Source organism: Entelurus aequoreus, linkage group LG10 (assembly GCF_033978785.1).
Source record: "Entelurus aequoreus isolate RoL-2023_Sb linkage group LG10, RoL_Eaeq_v1.1, whole genome shotgun sequence".
NCBI lineage: Eukaryota > Metazoa > Chordata > Actinopteri > Syngnathiformes > Syngnathidae > Entelurus > Entelurus aequoreus.
This window is the reverse complement of record NC_084740.1, coordinates 14,356,460-14,376,721: the sequence shown is the minus strand read 5'-3', so window position 1 is coordinate 14,376,721 and position 20,262 is coordinate 14,356,460. Positions and strand designations below refer to the sequence as shown.

Genomic DNA, 20,262 nt, shown 5'->3' with positions numbered 1-20,262 from the left:
CATAATATTGTGAAAGTCCAGTCCACAGTGGATCCAACACATCAATGGGAGTCCAGTCCACAGCGGGGCCAACAGGAAACCATCCCGAGCGGAGACAGGTCAGCAGCGCAGAGATGTCCCCAACCGATGCACAGGCTAGTGGTCCACCCGGGGTCCCGACTCTGGACAGCCAGCACTTCATCCATGGCCACCGGACCTATGCAACTCCCCCTCACAAGGGACAGGGGAGAAGAGGAGAGAAGAAAAGAAACGGCAGATCAACTGGTCTAAAAAAGGGGGGTCTATTTAAAGGCTAGATTATACAAATGAGTTTTAAGATGGGACTTAAATGCTTCTACTGAGGTAGCATCTCTAACTGTTACCAGGAGGGCATTCCAGAGTATTGGAGCCCGAATAGAAAACGCTCTATAGCCCGCAGACTTTTTTTTGGCTCTGGGAATCACTAATAAGCCGGAGTTCTTTGAACGCAGATTTTTTGTCGGGACATATGGTACAATACAATCGGCGAGATAGGCTGGAGCTAAACCGTGTAGTATTTTATACGTAAGTAGTAAAACCTTAAAGTCGCATCTTAAGTGCACAGGAAGCCAAAATAGTCACTCGTGAACGGTCATAGAAGCACAAGACTGCGGCAACGCAGCACCGGTCACAGCCTAGTATTATGGGCCACCTTGCTGAATGGAGATCCGAGGGTGTAACTTATGCCGAGACAAAGATGGCTATGCTGATAGCTACAAGCAACATCCCGTTCTCATTTACAGATGTTTTCAACAAATCCGTGAAGTACGCAAATGGCAGAACAAAGGCAACTCAAATACTGAAAGGTGAGTTTATAGGGTTGCCACCCGTCCCTTATAATACGGAGTCGTCCCGTATTTTAAGATTAAATTCATCCATCCATCCATTTTCTACCGCTTGTCCCTTTCGGGTTTGCGGGGGGCGCTGGAGCCTATCTCAGCTGCATTCGGGCGGAAGGCGGGGTACACCCTGGACAAGTCGCCTCCTCATCACAGGTCCAACACAGATAGCCAGACAACATTCACACTCACATTCACACACTAGGGCCAATTTAGTGTTGCCAATCAACCTATCCCCAGGTGCATGTCTTTGGTGGTAGAAGGAAGCCGGAGAACCCGGAGGGAACCCACGCAGTCACGGGGAGAACATGCAAACTCCACACAGAAAGATCCCGAGCCCGGGAGTGAACTCAAGACTACCTTCGTATTGTGAGGCACATGCACTAACCCCTGTTTCACCGTGCTGCCCTAAGATTAAATTGTTAAAAAAAAAATTAAGTAAGCAGCAAGTACAGCACAGTTAGTAGAAAAACTGTGTTTTCATTACTTTGTATTTGATAGGTGCCATTGCCCCGGAATTGGACAAGGAAGCGATCAAACTGTGCCAAAACCAACCCTTTGGTCTGATGTGTGATGAAAGCACAAGCAGAAACAAGGATAAAGTATGTATTTTGTATTTACACTTCTCTTGTAAAGTAATTTTGTGGCTGCTGGTAGTGAAAATTGCTCTCTCTATATATAAATATACATATATATGTATAAATATGTATATGTATATATGTGACAACATATATATGACAACAACGACATGGACTTCAGGGAAGAGGTGAAACATCTGGTTGACTGGTGCAGAACCAACAACCTGGTCCTGAATGTCGACAAGACCAAGGAGATCATCGTCGACTTCAGGAAGCACCAGTCCAGCCACGCTCCACTCTACATCAACGGCACAGCGGTGGAGATAGTAAGCAGCACCAAGTTCCTGGGGGTGCAGATAACTGACAATATAACCTGGTCCCTACACACCGGAGCTCTTGTAAAAAGAGCTCAGCAGCGCATGCACTTTTTGCGTCGGATGAAAAGAGCACAGCTCCCTCCCCCCATTCTTACTACATTCTACAGAGGCACTATAGAGAGCCTACTGACCAACTGCATCTCTGTCTGGACTGGAGCCTGCAGTGCCTCAGACTGGAAGTCTCTGCAGAGAGTGGTGAGGACGGTGGAAAAGATCATCAGGACTCCTCTTACTCCTGTCCAGGAGATAGCAAAAAGCCGCTGCCTGACCAGGGCTCAGAAAATCTGCAAAGACTGCTCCCACCCCCACTGTTTTCACTGCTGGACTCTAGAAAGAGGTTCCGCAGCCTCCGAAGCAGAACCTCCAGGTTCTGTAACAGCTTCTTCCCTCAGGCCGTAAGACTCTTGAACGCATCATAATTATCCCCTCAACTCCCCCCAAAATGGATTAACTCGCTGGAATAAAAAAGACAATATAACATACATCCATAAACGTGGATGCATGTGAAAAAGTGCAATATATTTATCTGTACAGTGATCTATTTATTTATATATGCACCTTATTGCTTTTTTACCCTGCACTACCATGAGCTTATGTAACGAAATTTTGTTCTTATCTGTGCTGTAAAGTTCAAATTTGAATGACAATAAAAAGGAAGTCTAAGTCTAAGTCTATATATATATATATATATATATATATATATATATATATATATATATATATATATATATATATATATATATATATATATATATATATATATATATATATATATATATATATATATATATATATATATGACCCCCAGCGGGCCTTTTGAATATCTCCCTAATTCTGAGGTCTCAAGGTTGGCAAGTATGGTCTCACTGCCGTCTCCTTCTCCCGTTGTACCGTCACATTTGCGGCTTATAGTCCGGTGCGTCTAATATATGGAACTATTTGTTTCTTCTCAAATGTAGTGGGTGCGGCTTATATCCCGGTGTGCTCTATAGTCCGTAAAAATACGGTATATCATTCATAGCGTCTATATCACGCAACCCTACTGTATTGTCTTACCTGAAAGCTCTGCCCCTCTCCCAGACAGAGACATGTCTCCTGGCCGGAAAAAGGCTGCCGAGCTCCAGGCCCGCAGGACAAAGGAGCGGAGAGGCCTGGCCGAGGACAGTAATGTTGCGGGGGACACTTTAGACAGCTGTCCGGGGAGACGCCATCAGCAGGTGGGCCGTAGGTTCCCTTTGGGCAAGGGACTGGAGTGATGCTCTCTTGTGGGCAGTAAAAACCTGACAGATAGGATTCATCTTCATTAACAACGTGGTCTACAAAAACACCAGTATATCATTAGCGATGGGGTCTCTACTGCATGTGAGATATGTTTATTTGTGGGTATCCTCATTAGCGGTGCTCTTGCTAGCATACCAAAAAAATGTTCCACTGACCAGCGTGGCGCTTGATGCGTCGGGAGTGAGGTTTACTAAATGTTTAATTTGTGTGTTCAAAAAATAATAATAAATAATAATAACAATAATGATGATAATAATAATGTTGAGCATTCAATTTTTATTGCCCCCTTACTCACGGTGTAGTTTTATTTTATTTGTGTATTGTTGATGCGGAAGCGGATGTGACGTGGCAAAACGTGGACGTCATCGCGGTGTTAGCGCCATATACCAGTGGTCCCCAACCACCGGGCCGCGGCCGCACAAGAAATTAAAAAAAAAAAAAAATTAAATTAAATCAACACAAAAAACACTATATACATGATATATCAATATAGATCAATACAGTCTGCAGGGATACAGTCCGTAAGCACACAGGAAAAAACTTTTTTTTTTTACTATTCCCCCCACCCGGTCCGTGGGACAAATTTTCAAGCATTGACCGGTCCGCAAGTACAAAAAGGTTGGGGACCACTGCCATATACGTGAAGAACCATAGACAGCATCGAGCGCTACTGCCTACTGGCGCTGACGAGACGCGGGGCCGCCATCTTGGAGTGGTGATCCGCTCCACTCAGTGCAATTCATTTGGCAGGAGCAATGAACTGTCAGCGCATTTTATTCATTTTACCTCACTGAATACCACTGATTTTCACGCGTTTTTTTTGTCATACGTATAGCTATGATAAAGGACACATGTTTTGGCGTGTTTTATTATTCATAGTTTGCTTAACAGTAATAGATTATTCTTATATGCTATAAGTGACCAGATTTTCAAGATCAAAACTGGGAATATAATCCCAAAGAAGGGGGAAAAAAACAGTCAGCTATTTTTAACTTCAAGAAACAATATGATTAGGTTATAAATACATGTGAATTTCCTACATAGACAATGTATGAATACATTAGATATCTATATACTGTATCTAAGAGAGTTATTCTGTCTTGACACTTTGTATTGATATTTTGTATTACATTCTTCCCTTAAATGATCATGCTTACAGTGATTGTTTTTTATGTATTTTTTATGTATGTCGCTTTGGAAAAAAGCGTCTGCCAAATACTTAAACATAAACATATATAAACACCTGAAAGTCTTCATATCAGCTAAAACCACCAATCTGTTTCAATGGATTCAGAATATTGTTATTCAAGTATGACATTTTTAAATTTAATTAATTTCATTGACAAGCAATTCTATTATGGTCATGCTCTTGTTTGCTAGCGGCTACGATTTCAGTACTATTGAAGATCTTTGCTCTTTCTCAACTCTGTGGTAATATTCTTTTCACAAAATACAACCAATAGTACGTTAATGTTAAATCTTACTTGTGAAAAGTAATCCCCCGATTCCTACTTTCGACAGGCCGCTCATTTGAGCAGGAAAACGCTGAACACCAGCTTGGCATCTTTGTTTTCTACCTGTCAACTGTCAGTTTAGGCTGCTCGCCGGCTCCTCATCACCCCTTCATGATGGCGGCCCAATGTCTCGCGTCACAGCTGCCAATGCTGCGTCTACTTATAAGAAGATGTCTATGTGAAGAACGCTAGAATTTGTGTGAAGAGTAAATATGCCTCAGCTATGTGGCTGGAGAGAAGACGCTGAGTTGGCTCTCTGTTTACCGTCTGCATATCAACAATACAAATAATAACAAATAATAATAACTAAAAAAAAATTATAATAATAAAAATAATGATGATGATAATAATAATGACACTAATAATAATGTTAGTAATAATATTAATACAAATTAAAGCTGCAAGCAGCGTTGGACGGGTCCGCCTTTTGGCAGGTGCTAGTCCTAGGTGTCCCAATACTTTTGTCCAGTGGTAGTCCTGAGTGAGACCTACATAGAGGTTTTTGTTTCGTGTCTCTACGATATTCGTACTGGGAGTTAGAGGAAGTTGTGTCTGAGTTCACATTGTCATTATAGGGTATTGTGTGTATTGAGGACAAAGAAAGGAGTAATCGCATTTTCGTTGTCATTTTTGGCACCGGAGCAGCATCAGTGCTGCGGGTCTTTGAAGGCTCGTAAAATCAAAACCGTAGCTCGTATCAAAATGCCGTCGTCAACTTTTAATCAGAAGGGTTCAATCTCTCTCCTGTAGCAGTTTGAAGCTGAAACGACAAACGCGCTCAGAGGAGATAACGTTTGATGTTTGGTGACCGGTTGTAACAAAAATGTTGTTTTGAAGGAGGAATAGCAAACTTCCTGTTGATTTTTGCTGAAGGATGTCAATCTATGAAATGTAGGTCTAGGCGAGACCTACATAGAGGTATTTGTTTCATGTCTCTAAGACGTTCCTACCGGAAGTTACAAGCAGTTTTGTCAGAGTCCTCTAAGACGTTCCTACCGGAAGTTACAAGCAGTTTTGTCAGAGTTTTCCTCTGAGGAGCAGTTTTTTCTCTGTTTTTTCCAAAAATTATGTAGAGCACTATTTTGAGTTTTGGGATTCGGTTTTTTTTTAGATCGCAGTTTCCACCAGTCCCGATATGTGTGAGAATTTTGGTGAGTTTTGAAGTATTTTAAGGGGGTCAAATTAGAGGTCAAAGATGTAAAAAGCAGTGTTTTTAGTACATTTTTGTATAAAATGGGAAATTGCCAACTTCCTGTTGATTTTCGCCCGAGAATGTGTCATTATGAGTTGTAGGTCTAAAGGAGACCTACATACAGGTTTTTGTTTCATGTCTCTACGACCTTCCTAGTGGGAGTTACAGGCAGTTTTGTTTTGTTTTTTCCTAGGGGGCGCTAGAGCGCAAATTTGTTTTTTGGGGTTTGGTTTTTGAATAACTTGATCTGGCAAACTTTTTGTATGTGTGTAAAAAATTTGGTGAGTTTTGAAGCATGTTAAGGGGGTCAAAGTAGTGCGCAACGGAGCGGAAGAATAATAATAATAAAGAAAAAGAATAATAAAACCTTACAATTTCAATAGGGTCCTTTCGTCCCATTGCAAAAGGACTCCCTTTGGGATTCCTTTTGAAAAGGTCCTGTGCGGACCCTAATAAAAAATATATATTTTTTAAATAATACAAATTAAAATTTGAAACAGCTGGCATTCGTTACATATAGGCTAATTCATATTTTTGATTACCTCAACAAGATGGCAGTAGCTGCGTGTGAAGTAAATACACGGTGAATGGGTTATACTTGTATAGCGCTTTTCTCCCTTCAAGGTACTCGAAGCGCTTCGACACTATTTCAAAATTCACCCATTCACACACACACATTCACACACTGATGGCGGGAGCTGCCATGCAAGGCCCTAACCACGACCCATCAGGAGCAAGGATGAAGTGACTTGCTCAAGGACACAACGGACGTGACGAGGTTGGTGGAGGGTGGGGATCGAACCAGGAACCCTCAGGTCGCTGGCACGGCCACTCTCCCAACGGCGCCACGCCGCTCCTTGCCGCTATTACAACATTGGTTCTGTTGCTGCTGTGTTGCGCAATATACTTGATAATAACTGACCACAATGTCAAGGAGAACAACGTATTCATTTCCACATTGTCATGCACTCAAGATTATTATTAAAATTCAAAAAATTGAAGTTATCTTTTAATACAGAATAATGAGTAGCGATGGTTACCTGTCACAGTTGAATCTATACGGTACCAATTCCCGACCAGTACTCATTTCTCAGTGCTTTGTGTGTTCAAATGTACTAATAAATGTTAATTGTTGTAAAAAAGTATGTTTTCTTTAACATTTTACATTTTATATTTGTTCTTACATCTCATTTGCAAGTATTATATTGTAAAGTTTGCATGAAGTTGCAATTCCAAGGCGTTAGATGGCAGTAGTCTGTAGACTACTGCGTGTTGCCTTAGCGAAGAAGTAGTCTTTGCCATTAAGCTGAATGTGCCAGTCTTTTCTTTTGTTCAGCCCTACAATATGTGTAAACTTTTTGTTGAGTGTTTACACTGTCAGTGTTGTACAAACCCCGTTTCCATATGAGTTGGGAAATTGTGTTAGATGTAAATATAAACGGAATACAATGATTTGCAAATCATTTTCAACCCATATTCAGTTGAATATGCTACAAAGACAACATATTTGATGTTCAAACCGATAAACTTTTTTTTTTGTGCAAATAATCATTAACTTTAGAATTTGATGCCAGCAACACGTGACGAAGAAGTTGGGAAAGGTGGCAATAAATACTGATAAAGTTGAGGAATGCTCATCAAACACTTATTTGGAACATCCCACAGGTGAACAGGCTAATTGGGAACAGGTGGGTGCCATGATTGGGTATAAAAGTAGATTCCATGAAATGCTCAGTCATTCCCAAACAAGGATGGGGCGAGGGTCACCACTTTGTCAACAAATGCGTGAGCAAATTGTTGAACAGTTTAAGAGAAAACTTTCTCAACCAGCTATTGCAAGGAATTTAGGGATTTCACCATCTACGGTCCGTCATATCATCAAAGGGTTCAGAGAATCTGGAGAAATCACTGCACCAAAGCAGCTAAGCCCGTGACCTTTCGATCCCTCAGGTTTTACTGCATCAACAAGCGACATCAGTGTGTAAAGGACATCACCACATGGGCTTAGGAACACTTCAGAAACCCACTGTCAGTAACTACAGTTGGTCGCTACATCTGTAAGTGCAAGTTAAAACTCTCCTATGCAAGGCGAAAACCATTTATCAACAACACCCAGAAACGCAGTCGGCTTCGCTGGGCCTGAGCTCATCTAAGATGGACTGATACAAAGTGGAAAAGTGTTCTGTGGTCTGACGAGTCGACATTTCAAATTGTTTTTGGAAACTGTGGACGTCGTGTCCTCCTGACCAAAGAGGAAAAGAACCATCCGGATTGTTATAGGCGCAAAGTTGAAAAGCCAGCATGTGTGATGGTATGGGGGTGTATTAGTGCCCAAGACATGGGTAACTTACACATCTGTGAAGGCGCCATTAATTCTGAAAGGTACATACAGGTTTTGGAGCAACATATGTTACCATCCAAGCAATGGACGCCCCTGCTTATTTCAGCAAGACAATGCCAAGCCACGTGTTAAATCAACGGGGCTTCATAGTAAAAGAGTGTGGGTACTAGACTGGCCTGCCTGTAGTCCAGACCTGTCTCCCATTGAAAATGTGTGGCGCATTATGAAGCCTAAAATACCACAACGGAGACCCCCGGACTGTTGAACAACTTAAGCTGTACAACAAGCAAGAATGGGAAAGAATTCCACCTGAGAAGCTTAAAAAATGTGTCTCCTCAGTTCCCAAACGTTTACTGAGTGTTGTTAAAAGGAAAGGCCATGTAACACAGTGGTGAACATGCTCTTTCCCAACTACTTTGACACGTGTTGCAGCCATGAAATTCTAAGTTAATTATTATTTGGAAAAAATAAAAATAAAGTTTATGAGTTTGAACATCAAATATCTTGTGTTTGTAGTGCATTCAACTGAATATGGGTTGAAAAGGATTTGCAAATCATTGTATTCCGTTTATATTTACATCTAACACAATTTCCCAACTCATATGGAAACGGGGTTTGTACTTATTACACTCCAGCTGTTTTATTGTAACATGCATCTTAGTTGTAGTTTTGATCACCAAATTTAGAAGTGTTGAAATCGCAAATGTAAAATTTATATTAATCCTTAGCATGGCAAATTTAATGTAAATTAGCATCAAGCTAGCATATTTTCAAAAGTGAAGCCTTACTGTACTTTTGAGCCCTTTGTTCTTGTCTTGCTGGCATAAATAATTGTAACATTATCTGGAGGCATTCCGAGTCCCCACTAAGTGCTTAACTGCTTGTTTCCTGGCCAAGTGCCTAAGCCAGTGCTGAGTTTCTGTCAGGTGCAACAAAGGTATTGAAATATAGCACCGTTTGATTTTACGTGAATCTGTTCCCAGTAGAAACCAACGGACTTTGGCTACATTCACACTGAGTGGTCGGATGTCCAATTAGGATTTTTTTAGTCAAATCCGATCTTTTTAGTGACCGTTCACGTTACAAAAAAAAAGGGATTTAATGTGAATGCAATCTGACCCGCATGCGGACATGAGGTCATGAGTAAAATGGCTTCCACTCTAGTCAGTCTTAGTACTGGCGCATTTGTGTTCATTTCAAGGATTTTGTGCAATCAAAGTCAACATTTTCTGAACCGAATTATTGCGTGTAAAAGATTAAGAAGAGGACAAGTATTTTGGCTCTTGCAGTTCTACAGGATATTTTGCTTCGATGTCTGCTTGAAGATCGTGTCTGTGGGCAAGCAGTCGGAGGCACGAGTGGTAAAACTTTCATGTGAGTTCCTAAAACATTTTATTTTCACCTGTTTTCTGCTCCGTCGTCAACTATTTATTTCATAACCGTTTGGTGAATAATTATGATGCATATCGCTTTTTGATGACGTTCTGGTCAAAACTAATGATCTTTCACATTGACGATGCATCACATATTCTGTATATTCATAATTTATTTTCACATGCAAAAGAGACCTAGGTCGGGTATGAAAAATTCACAATTTCCCTGTTCACACTAGGGTTGTCCCCATACCAATATTTTGGTACCGGTACTGAAATGTATTTTGATACTTAGATACTTCTCTAAATAAAGGGGACCACAAAAAATGGCATTATTGGCTTTATTTTAACTTAAAATCTTAGGGTACATTAAACATATGTTTGTTATTGCAATTTAGTCCTTAAATAAAATAGTGAACGTACTAGACAACTAGTCTTTTATTAGTAAGTAAGCGAACAAAGGCTCCTAATTTAGTCGGCTGACATATACAGTAACATATTGTGTCATTTTCCCTTCTAAAATGTTGTTATAATTTTGTTATAATTTTAATAATTAATTATTAATCTACTTGTTCATTTACTGTTAATATCTGCCTACTTTCTCTTTTAACATGTTCGATCTACACTTCTGTTCAAATGTAATAATCACTTATTCTTCTGTTGTTTGCTGCTTTACATTAGATTTGGATGATACCACAAATTTGGGTATAAATCCGATACCAAGTAGTTACAGGATCGTGCAATGGTCATAATGTAAGTCCCCCTGTGTCCAGGGACGTATTTCCGGAGTTTATAAACATAATATACATTTTTTTAAACGAAAAAAGATTTTGTGATGCTAAAAAATATTGATGTAATCATAGTAGTATCGACTAGACACGCTCCTCTACTTGGTATCATTACAGTGGATGTCAGGTGTAGATCCACCCATGGCGTTTGTTTATATTGTGACGGCGGTGAGTTACGGTGTGTAGTGAAGCATGTTTAGCTATTCCTCGTCCTGCAGGGATGATACTTGTAAGAAACATACTTTATTTCTCACCATGGAGGCGAGGATTAGTGATTTAGAATTAGCTAAAACACTGCAGACTGCGGCTGGACATTAGCCGCTAGCTAGCTAGCCATGTCTTAAAGCACCTCTTCCTGAGGGCGTTTCAGTGTTATAACTTCACCTTTATTGTTAGTTTTTAAGCCAAAATGCGTCCACTCTCCCTTTTCTGTCCACACCCTGTGTCTGTTCGTAAGTACTCCGTGATTGTGCGCTGCCGAACATGCTCGCCTGCACTTTTTAGAGGCGGTACAGCACCGAATATGATTCATTAGTATCGCGTTACTTTACTAGTACCGGTACACCGTACAACCCTAGTCCACACAGACATGAAAAAATCTGATACCAGTCCCATATGTGCAAAAAAATCAGAATTGACCTGTAGTGTGAACAAAGCCCTTGTTCGGTACCTATAAAAGTACCGAATTCGGTACCCATGCCTATTAATTCCAATTCCAAATAACACCCCTATCCTCTTTTTGGTTTACATAAATAAAAAAAAAACATACGTACGCGATAACATGTACACTATATTTTTCATGCCTTTTCATTGGGGCACACCTCGACACAATAACATAGAATCCAATAAAAGCCACAGCACAAACAATCATAAACATACCTGGCTGACAGGACGACTTTTCCTGCACATATTGACTGATATTGATCCCACGAATAGAATGCAGACAAACAAACATCCACAAACACCTCAGAGTCTCCCAGTGTCCTCCCAGTATGTCGAAAACTAATGGAACCATCCTGTTAGTTCTAACTGTGCACACTGGACCAGGACTACCTGTCAACAGAAAGATGGAGGGCATCGCTTTCATTAGCATGCTGAATGATGTATGAGGCCTCTGAGGTAAGGTGGCAGTGACTCATATTACTCTATTTGTTCTTATCAGTCCGACTTCGATACTGATTAATGACTTCACAGACACAACTTTGCTTTCTTGGAGAAGGGTTTTATGGGTCAAGAAGGCACGCAATTTATTGGCTAACTGTTTTGAAATACAGTAGGACCTCAACTTAAGTGTTTTGAGATTTTAAATTTGAGTGAGTATCCCAGCAATTAGTTGGCGTGGTGAATGTCACAGTGAACCCCGTGAGATACGACCACAACACCCGGTTACTTATAAGTGTCAGGTTCAAACACTGATGACATCTATTGAACAAGACAAGAAGCAAGGAATTAAACAGAGACAGAATTCAATTTAGCTCAATTGAGGAGAAATGCGTGCACATCTGATACCCATTTCCTCGTGACTACTTAATCTCGCCAGTCCATTCACTCTTAGCCCGTAGATTCCTGATGGTTCACCCTTCCTGTCGTGTTCATCTCCTCGGCTTTGGCTCCACTCACGCTTCTCGTTACTGTGGCTGGGCACAGTAGTGTTTTGGCGTGTAGTGTTCACTGTTGCTTCCCCACACCTTTTTCTGTGCGATTTCTGTACTTCAACACCTTTTGTGTGCATCCTTAGTTGTTTCATCTCACTTCTTTTTGAGTGCACTTTTTTTTGTTATTCGTACTATTTCTTCTCCGCGTTGGGGTCCTACTGCGGCAAAGCCAATCGTGACAAATTCACTATCTTTTTTAATTCGCATTAATGTAATTTTGCAATTAATTAATGGATTGACACAAAAAATTGCGCACAGCTTACTATATTATATACTGTGTATATTTCATTTAATTTATGTTTATTGAGGAGGGACATATACATAAAACATTATGTCATATATATATATATATATATATATATATATATATATATATATATATATATATATATATATATATATATATATGTAACCGGTGGTCTTTTCCTCTGCGTTGTGTGTTTTTAATGGAACACGACCGACACCATGGATTGCTCAGCTGCACTTTACTGACAATACAGAACATACAATTGTCGTCAATAACTTTGTTTCCATCGTCAAGTCCCTCTCCCGTTATCGTGGACAAAAAGGGGTACAACAGTGAAATAAACATACCTGACAATACAGAACATACAATTGTCGTCAATAACTTTGTTTCCATCGTCAAGTCCCTACACAAATATAATACAGAAAAACGTAGTGAACTTAAATTCTTAACATGACAATGTTTCTGTCGTCGCATGCACGCCTACCTCTCCCGTTATCGTGGACAAAAGGGAAGTTGGAAGGCGTGTCCAACGCATATAAAAAGACAGGTGTCACAGTAATTATTGCAGTAGGAGGGACAACGAGACAATGGTTCCACATTGACAAAACATTGAACAATATCCAGGTATTTACATGTAACTTACACATTTTGTGTAATTATAACAATAATAAAGCATTATAAAATACATTATTTACAAGACATAATTGACCCTGTTACACTCACCCCCCAAGAATTACACAAAAGTCTGGTTTGCAAGAACAGTACGCATGTGTAAACACAATGGCCATGAAAATCACAAATTTGCATTAAACAACAATATACGCTTCCTATTTAAAGGATAAGAGAACAAGAGACTTGCTTGGCGCCTAGCAAGAACTCATAGTACTCTATAGACAAGGTGAGGTGCCTTATACACCACACATACACAGGCCAAACATTGTGGGTGAGTAGGGAAACATTAGTTTTTCAGAACATTGAGTCGACACAAAGAGCAGCATAAAACAGCTTTCTGGTCATATCTCACACATTAATAACAGTATGGGAGCCTGGCTCGACCCCTAATATGGACTCAAGTTGAACCAGGGACTCTATTAAACGGTAAACAGGTTTAATGACTCTGCCAAACCGTGAGGCAAATTGGTTCTCAGCACCAGATGTTTGAGGTGGACCAACTGGGACTAATTGCAGTGAGGGAGCAGGTAGAGCTATCGGGGGATCCAGAGCAGCAATATGGCCACTGTCTGTAGGGGAGACTACTTCAGCAGACTCTGAACACTGAGGCTCATCAAAGGAAGACTGCTCATGGACCCATGAGGCAGTACGGCCATCATCACAAGCATCAGCACTCAAGAGTGAACCAGCATGGGATGTCCCAACAGTTGCAGCTGCTGTATCCGACACCTCTGACTCACACCCATCAAATACTGCTGTGGCAGGCATGACCACTGGTCCAGCATCATCATCCAAAGCTCCATCTAACGGCAGGAAGTTAACCTGGAGCAACAGGTTACGGTGAACAACCCGTTCATTCCCCTCTGGATCCTTGATCCGGTAGATGTGCAAGTCGGGTTTTGAGGCCACCACAGTGTGTATAACAGGCAACCACTTGTCAGAAAGTTTACGCTTCCCTTTGACACCTTTGTTTGCCAACAGCACCTGGTCACCAAGTGAAAGAGGCTGACCTTTGACCTTTCTGTTGTACTGGTTGCTCTGATGCTTCTGCTCAGCAGAGCAGTTCTTCTGGGCAAGCGTCATGGCACAATGCAGGTCCTCTAAAAGGGACTTTACATATATGTTATAGTCACACACAGTCTCATCCCGAAACACATTCTTAAAGAGGAGATCTACCGGCAATCTCGGGGTTCTCCCAAACATCAAATAAAACGGCGCAAACCCAGTCGTCTCATGCACAGTGCAATTATACACAAAAGTCATTGTCTGGATCATTTGGGGCCATTTCTGCTTGGAGCGAGGGGGCAATGATCTCAACATGTTGCCCAAGGTTCGGTTAAACCGCTCCGTCCCACCGTTTCCCATAGGATGGTAGGGGGAAGTGTGAGACTTGTCAACTCCTGACAACATCAAGAGTTCAGCAATCAGTTCACTTTCAAAATTTGCACCCTGGTCTGAATGAAGGCGCTGGGGGAAGCCGTAAATGCAGAAGAAGCTGTCCCATAATTTCCTAGCAACCCTCTTTGCAGTCTGGTCCTGACAAGGAAAAGCATGTGCCAATTTCGTAAAGTGATCAGTGACTACAAGAACATCCACAGATTTGTTGTGGCTGTCTTCAGCTGTCCAAAAGTCAACACACACAAGCTCTAGGGGAGCAGAGGTCTTGATGCTTTGTAGCGAGGCCCTTGCTGAAGGCTCGGGGGTCTTGCTAAGGACACACCTGCGGCACTGTTTCACGTAACTGCGGACATCTTTCTCCATGTCATACCAGAAAAAGCGGTGGCGAGCTAAAGCAAGAGTGCGGGGCTGACCTTGATGACCAGCTTGGTCATGAACGCCAGACAGTGCGTCTGCCTTCAAGGACTCTGGCACAACAAACTGGTACCTCTTTTTCTTGGTCAAAGGGTCCTTTGTGACTCTATAGAGGATGCCATCCAGAAGTATCAGCCTATCCCACTGTTTCAAGACTCTCAGAGTTGTCTGATTTTCATTACAACGTTCGCGTCTGGAGGGCCTGCGTTTTCTATCAACATAATAAGTAGCTCTTAAGATGACTGGGTCTCTTTGTTGGTGAGACTGAAGGTCAGCAAGTGATAGGGAAGGCAAAGTGTCTTGGCCAGGAGGTTCCAATGTTGTGAGGTGGTCAGCTAGTGAGGTAGCACGCTGGCGAGGAGCACTGTCCCATTCATCCAAAGAAGAAAGGATTGAAGAGACATCTTCTTCAGACATTGAACTTTCAATGGTGTCAATGTGAGGATGACACCTCAGTGATTGTGGCTGGCAAGTGAAGCGGAACGCATCCTGCACACATCCATCACTGACATCACAGACCCGATTCAGCAGCTTAGCATAGGGCTCACCCAGCAGCCGCTCCCTCAAAGGAGTCACAAATGGGTCTCTACTGAGTGCATCTGCCACCACATTCTGCCTGCCAGGGATGTGCTTAATTTCAAAATTATATGGAGCCAACTTGGAGACCCACCGCTGCTCACAGGCATCTAGTTTTGGCTTAGTCAGGATGTGAGTGAGGGGGTTGTTATCCGACCAGACAGTAAACCTGTGACCCTTGAGCCAGTGGCTGAATTTATCACAAACTGCCCATTTAAGGGCTAAGAACTCCAGTCTGTGAGCAGGGTAGTTGACTTGGCTGCGGCTGAGAGTTTTGCTTGCAAAAGCAATGGGTCTCGCTCGTTCTTCGCCATCAGGGACCTGGGACAGGACTGCACCCAGACCATCAAGGGATGCATCGGTGCAGAGGATGAAGGGCCTTTCAAAGTCTGGGTGTGCCAGCACCACACTATTAAGAAGTGCACTCTTCAGATCCTCAAACGCCTTCTCACAAGCAGAAGTCCAGTCCTGAGGAGTCAGTTTTCTGAAGGTGCCTGCTCTTCTCCGCCCAAAAGAGCTCTTGGCACTCCTCTTCTGTCCTGCAGTCAATGTGTAAAGTGGCTTTGCAAGAGAAGAACAGCCAGGGATGAAATGCTGGTAGTACAGCACCATGCCCAGGAAGGACTTGACTTTCCGCTGTGATGGGGTGCAGCCGTCATCCTCCATAAGATCTTTTTTTTCAAAAGCGGAGATGACTTTGACTTTCTCCTGGTCGACTGCAACACCACCGCTGTTCACTACATGACCCAGAAACTTCACGGTCCTACGCAAGAAGTAGCACTTCCTCTGCGCCAGTTTCAGGTTGTTGGCTCTGAGACGCAGGAAGACACTCTCCAGCCGCTTCAGGGCTTCCTCTTCGGATGGAGCAAACACAAGCAGGTCATCCAAATAGCAGAGGAGGCTGGAAAAGTTCAAGTCCCCAAAGATGCTGATCATCATCCGCATAAAGGATGCGGGGCTGTTGCACAAGCCCTGGGGAAGTCTGTTGTACTCGTATAGGCCTAAGGGTGTTGTGAAGGCCGTATACCGCCTGTCAGACTCATGGAGGGGGACGTTGTAAAACCCCGATGTGAGATCCATGGTACTGAAAAACGCATTTCCACCAAGGGCGGCAAGACAGTCAGCCTGGTGGGGTAGCGGGTGTGCATCCTTCACGGTCTTGGCGTTAAGCCAGCGGAAGTCCGTGCAGATCCTCAACTCCCCTGACTTCTTCCAGACTAGAACAAGGGGTGAGGCATACTCACTGACTGACTTGCTGATGATTCCTTTAAACTCCATCTCAGACAGCACCTCTCTCAGCTTATGATAGTGAGCTGGAGGGACACGGCGATAGGGGAGTCTAAAAGGGCGATCATCAGTGAGGTGGATTCGGTGGACAAAATCCTTTGCCTCGCCACAGTCCAGCTTGTCTTTAGAAAATACATCTTCGTAGGTGAGGACCAGTTCAGCAAGTTGCTGTTTCCATTCCTCTGATACTTCACAGCCTTCAAGATCAACATCCGCCAAGCCACAGTCTTTAAGCTGCTGAAGGGGATTAGAGGTGGTACCTGACTTGGAGGCTGGGTCACTTCCCTCACAGGTCTGCTGCATACACACACTCTGTGACAAAGGAAGGTCTTCCATTGCAATACAAGGAAAAACATCTGCTACCTTAGCGTTACGGCGCAGTGTCACAGGTCTCTTTGTTGGGTTCAGGATCTTCATTGGGACCCAACGATCACCCCACATGGGTGTCACGACCCGGCCAACAATGATGTCTCTAGGGGTTGAACGGGAAGAGGTGGGCTCCACAATGACAGTGCTCCCAGGTGACACAGGAGCACTGCTGGGCAGCTTCCCCCATACTAGAGACTCTCCCTGAGGTGCAAGAGTGACAGATTGTCTTAGCTTGACTGTACCAACTTTTTCAGGCATTTCAGGACCAGACCAGCGTGTAATGCAGCTGAGTAGTCCAAGAAACTGTTCACAATTGGGGTCAGAAGTATTGGAGCAGACCAGCTGCCAGTACTTATTATCAGACTTCATTGCCTGTATAATGGGTCTTATGACATTGGTCCCAATGATCATATCATCTTTCTGCCCTGGAACAAGTAAAGTTGGCACAATGAACTTAGACCCATAAACTTCAATTTCAAGGTCATAAATGCACCTGGGTTGTGTCATAAGGCCACCACAGCCAACAAGGACCACCTTCTCCGGCACAGGCCGAGGACTAGGGAGTAGCCCAACAGCTCTAAGCTTTGACTCCGCCTCCACATTTAGCGTGCATGACATGCTACCTGAATCAAGCATCCCTCTTAAAACAGACTGGCCCCCCACAGACACTGGAGCATAAAACAACTCACTAGCTCCTTCCACTCTATGGGAACCCACAACAATCACTGTTTTGTCATCAGAAAGGCTACTACAACAGTTCATATAGGTCAATTGCACATCTTCATTTTCACTGAGGGTGCTACTAGCAACGCCCATGCTACCCCTCTCAATACACAGGCGGGTTAGTTTAAATCAGCATTGGGTGGAAAAGATGGCGGTATAGCCGGGGAATGTGAAGCCTGTGGGCACTCACGCTTCATGTGACCAGGTCTCAAACAGTTGAGGCACAATCTGTAGAGCTTACAGTGTGCATGAGTTGAATGTTCACTGGAAGTACATACTCGACATGCGACTGCCACAGAACTTTGATAGTTTCTGGGTTGACCAGACTGATGGGTGCCTGACCTTTGGCCTCTTGGTCTTTGATTGTTAGCCAAAGATGCATTGCACAAGGACAGAACCTTATCAAACATGGCCACAACTTGAGCACCAGGGTCGTTAGCTGGTGGGTCAAAAGCGGCCGGCGCCACATTGACAGCAGAAGATGGGTGGAATGGGGAGGTGGACTGATGTGCGACAGCCACAAGTGCATCGGGAGGCTGACTGCAGGAAAGGCCAGGGGAAGGTTGAGGAACAGAAAGCAACAACTGTTGGCGTGCTACCGAGACAGCCTGCGGCGAAGAATAATCAGTCACTGGGCTTTGATTGTAAGCTGACAAGCCCATCACACATTGAGACTGGGCTGCTCTCGTTTTAACCTTTCTTATATGAGCATCCAGACGCTCCTGAACCTCAGCTGCAGTCCACTGCTCAGGCGTCTTTAGTTGAAACAACAAGGCAAGATGAGGGTCAGGACAGTGGTTAATAAACATCATGACAACTTCAGCACTGGGGTCTTCAACAGATTTGCCCCGCCTATGGAGACACTCATCAGCAGCATCAATGGACTTGTTAAGACGGATCCAATAGTCCATAGCACTCTCACCAGAATGGGGAATAGTGCAGTAAAAGTCTTTCATAGGCAAGTTAGAATATGATAGCTCACTGAAGTTACCTTTCAAAATGTCAAACACTGCAGTGGGCAGGTCAGCTGTACTCAGTTCAGGGCGGCTGCGCAGCGACACCTTTACAACATCCCTCGCTTTGCCTGTTAGTCTGGACATAATTAGCTCAAACATTTCAGGAGGACTGTCACATTTTACTCTATTTAGGTAACATTTCATCATATCTACCCATTCATGAATTGAAAACACATCAGCATTATCGCCCCTAAAGTAAGGTGGTGCTTTGACGTCAGGCTGCACAACAACTTTCACTTGTGGCGAACCATCATGCCTGGAGGAAGGGCTCACAGCGGTGGACTGAGGCTGAAATGCACTTGGCTGGTGCATCATGCTGATGTTGGCAGAGATGTTGTCTCCTATCTGTTTAGCTAAAGTTGTGATCATCTCTCCAAAAGCATCACCAGATATGACTTGTGTGGGTTCACGCACTGCTTGAGTAACTGGCGTAGAGCTAGAGATGGGGGTCAGTAGCGGGTTAAAAACTGGTTGGTCTATCATGAAGCTAGGACTGCTTGACACCAACCTACCCCTCCCCATTCCAAATGTGACACTATGCCCACGACCAGCCATTGTAGGAATCTCGAATACTATGCAAATGTTTCACTATAACAACAAAGAGAAATCCCCACGAAGGCAGTGTAGCAAAACAAGGGCAATAGTGACACAAGTTGACACATAAAAAAAAAAACTCACTGTAAAGCCCACCGTAAATAGCCCCTGACAAATCAATACATAGCACAGCACTGTAGCATGAGAAAAAAAAAATTCCCCCCTGTGCTATTAGGGCGTATCTAGCCTCTCATAAGCCCACACCGATTAATAGATGAACAGAAAATAAAACACCATCAAAAGGCTTCACTAAACACTCATACAAACAGGCTTGCCCATTCACCACTTTTCTTTCTGCTATGACAGGACTAACTGTCACAAAAATGTTCATAAAATGTGCCAGCTGGATATTATAAAGTCACCAGCACAAACATAAACAAGCTTAAATCACGCGCACACACTTTAAAACAGCGTGATTTGTCAGCACACCTCGCGCGCACGCGGGAGCGCGCGCCGTTGTCCTCGGCGACAGGAAGAGAGAGGGAGGGAGGAGCAGCCGAGTGCAGCGGGCGGGAAATCCAGCAGCTTTCCCGGGCACCAGACGAGCGCTGGTCGGCGATGCAACGGGTCGTACGGCACCAAGTGTAACCGGTGGTCTTTTCCTCTGCGTTGTGTGTTTTTAATGGAACACGACCGACACCATGGATTGCTCAGCTGCACTTTACTGACAATACAGAACATACAATTGTCGTCAATAACTTTGTTTCCATCGTCAAGTCCCTCTCCCGTTATCGTGGACAAAAAGGGGTACAACAGTGAAATAAACATACCTGACAATACAGAACATACAATTGTCGTCAATAACTTTGTTTCCATCGTCAAGTCCCTACACAAATATAATACAGAAAAACGTAGTGAACTTAAATTCTTAACATGACAATGTTTCTGTCGTCGCATGCACGCCTACCTCTCCCGTTATCGTGGACAAAAGGGAAGTTGGAAGGCGTGTCCAACGCATATAAAAAGACAGGTGTCACAGTAATTATTGCAGTAGGAGGGACAACGAGACA

General features: G+C 43.2%; 1 protein-coding gene across 1 annotated transcript in view; it reads right to left on the bottom strand.

The window, feature by feature from the left end:
• The window catches only part of si:dkey-103g5.4 (uncharacterized), a gene marked incomplete at its 5' end in the record, with an annotated part of 116,225 nt that extends 96,357 nt beyond the window's left edge, over positions 1-19,868 (bottom strand). The window contains 2 exons of the mRNA XM_062061849.1: positions 2,869-3,092; positions 19,682-19,868. Coding sequence (XP_061917833.1) covers positions 2,869-3,092; positions 19,682-19,868 — 411 coding nt within the window. The remainder of the gene's footprint in view (positions 1-2,868; positions 3,093-19,681) is intronic.
• Positions 19,869-20,262: the final 394 nt, after the last annotated feature.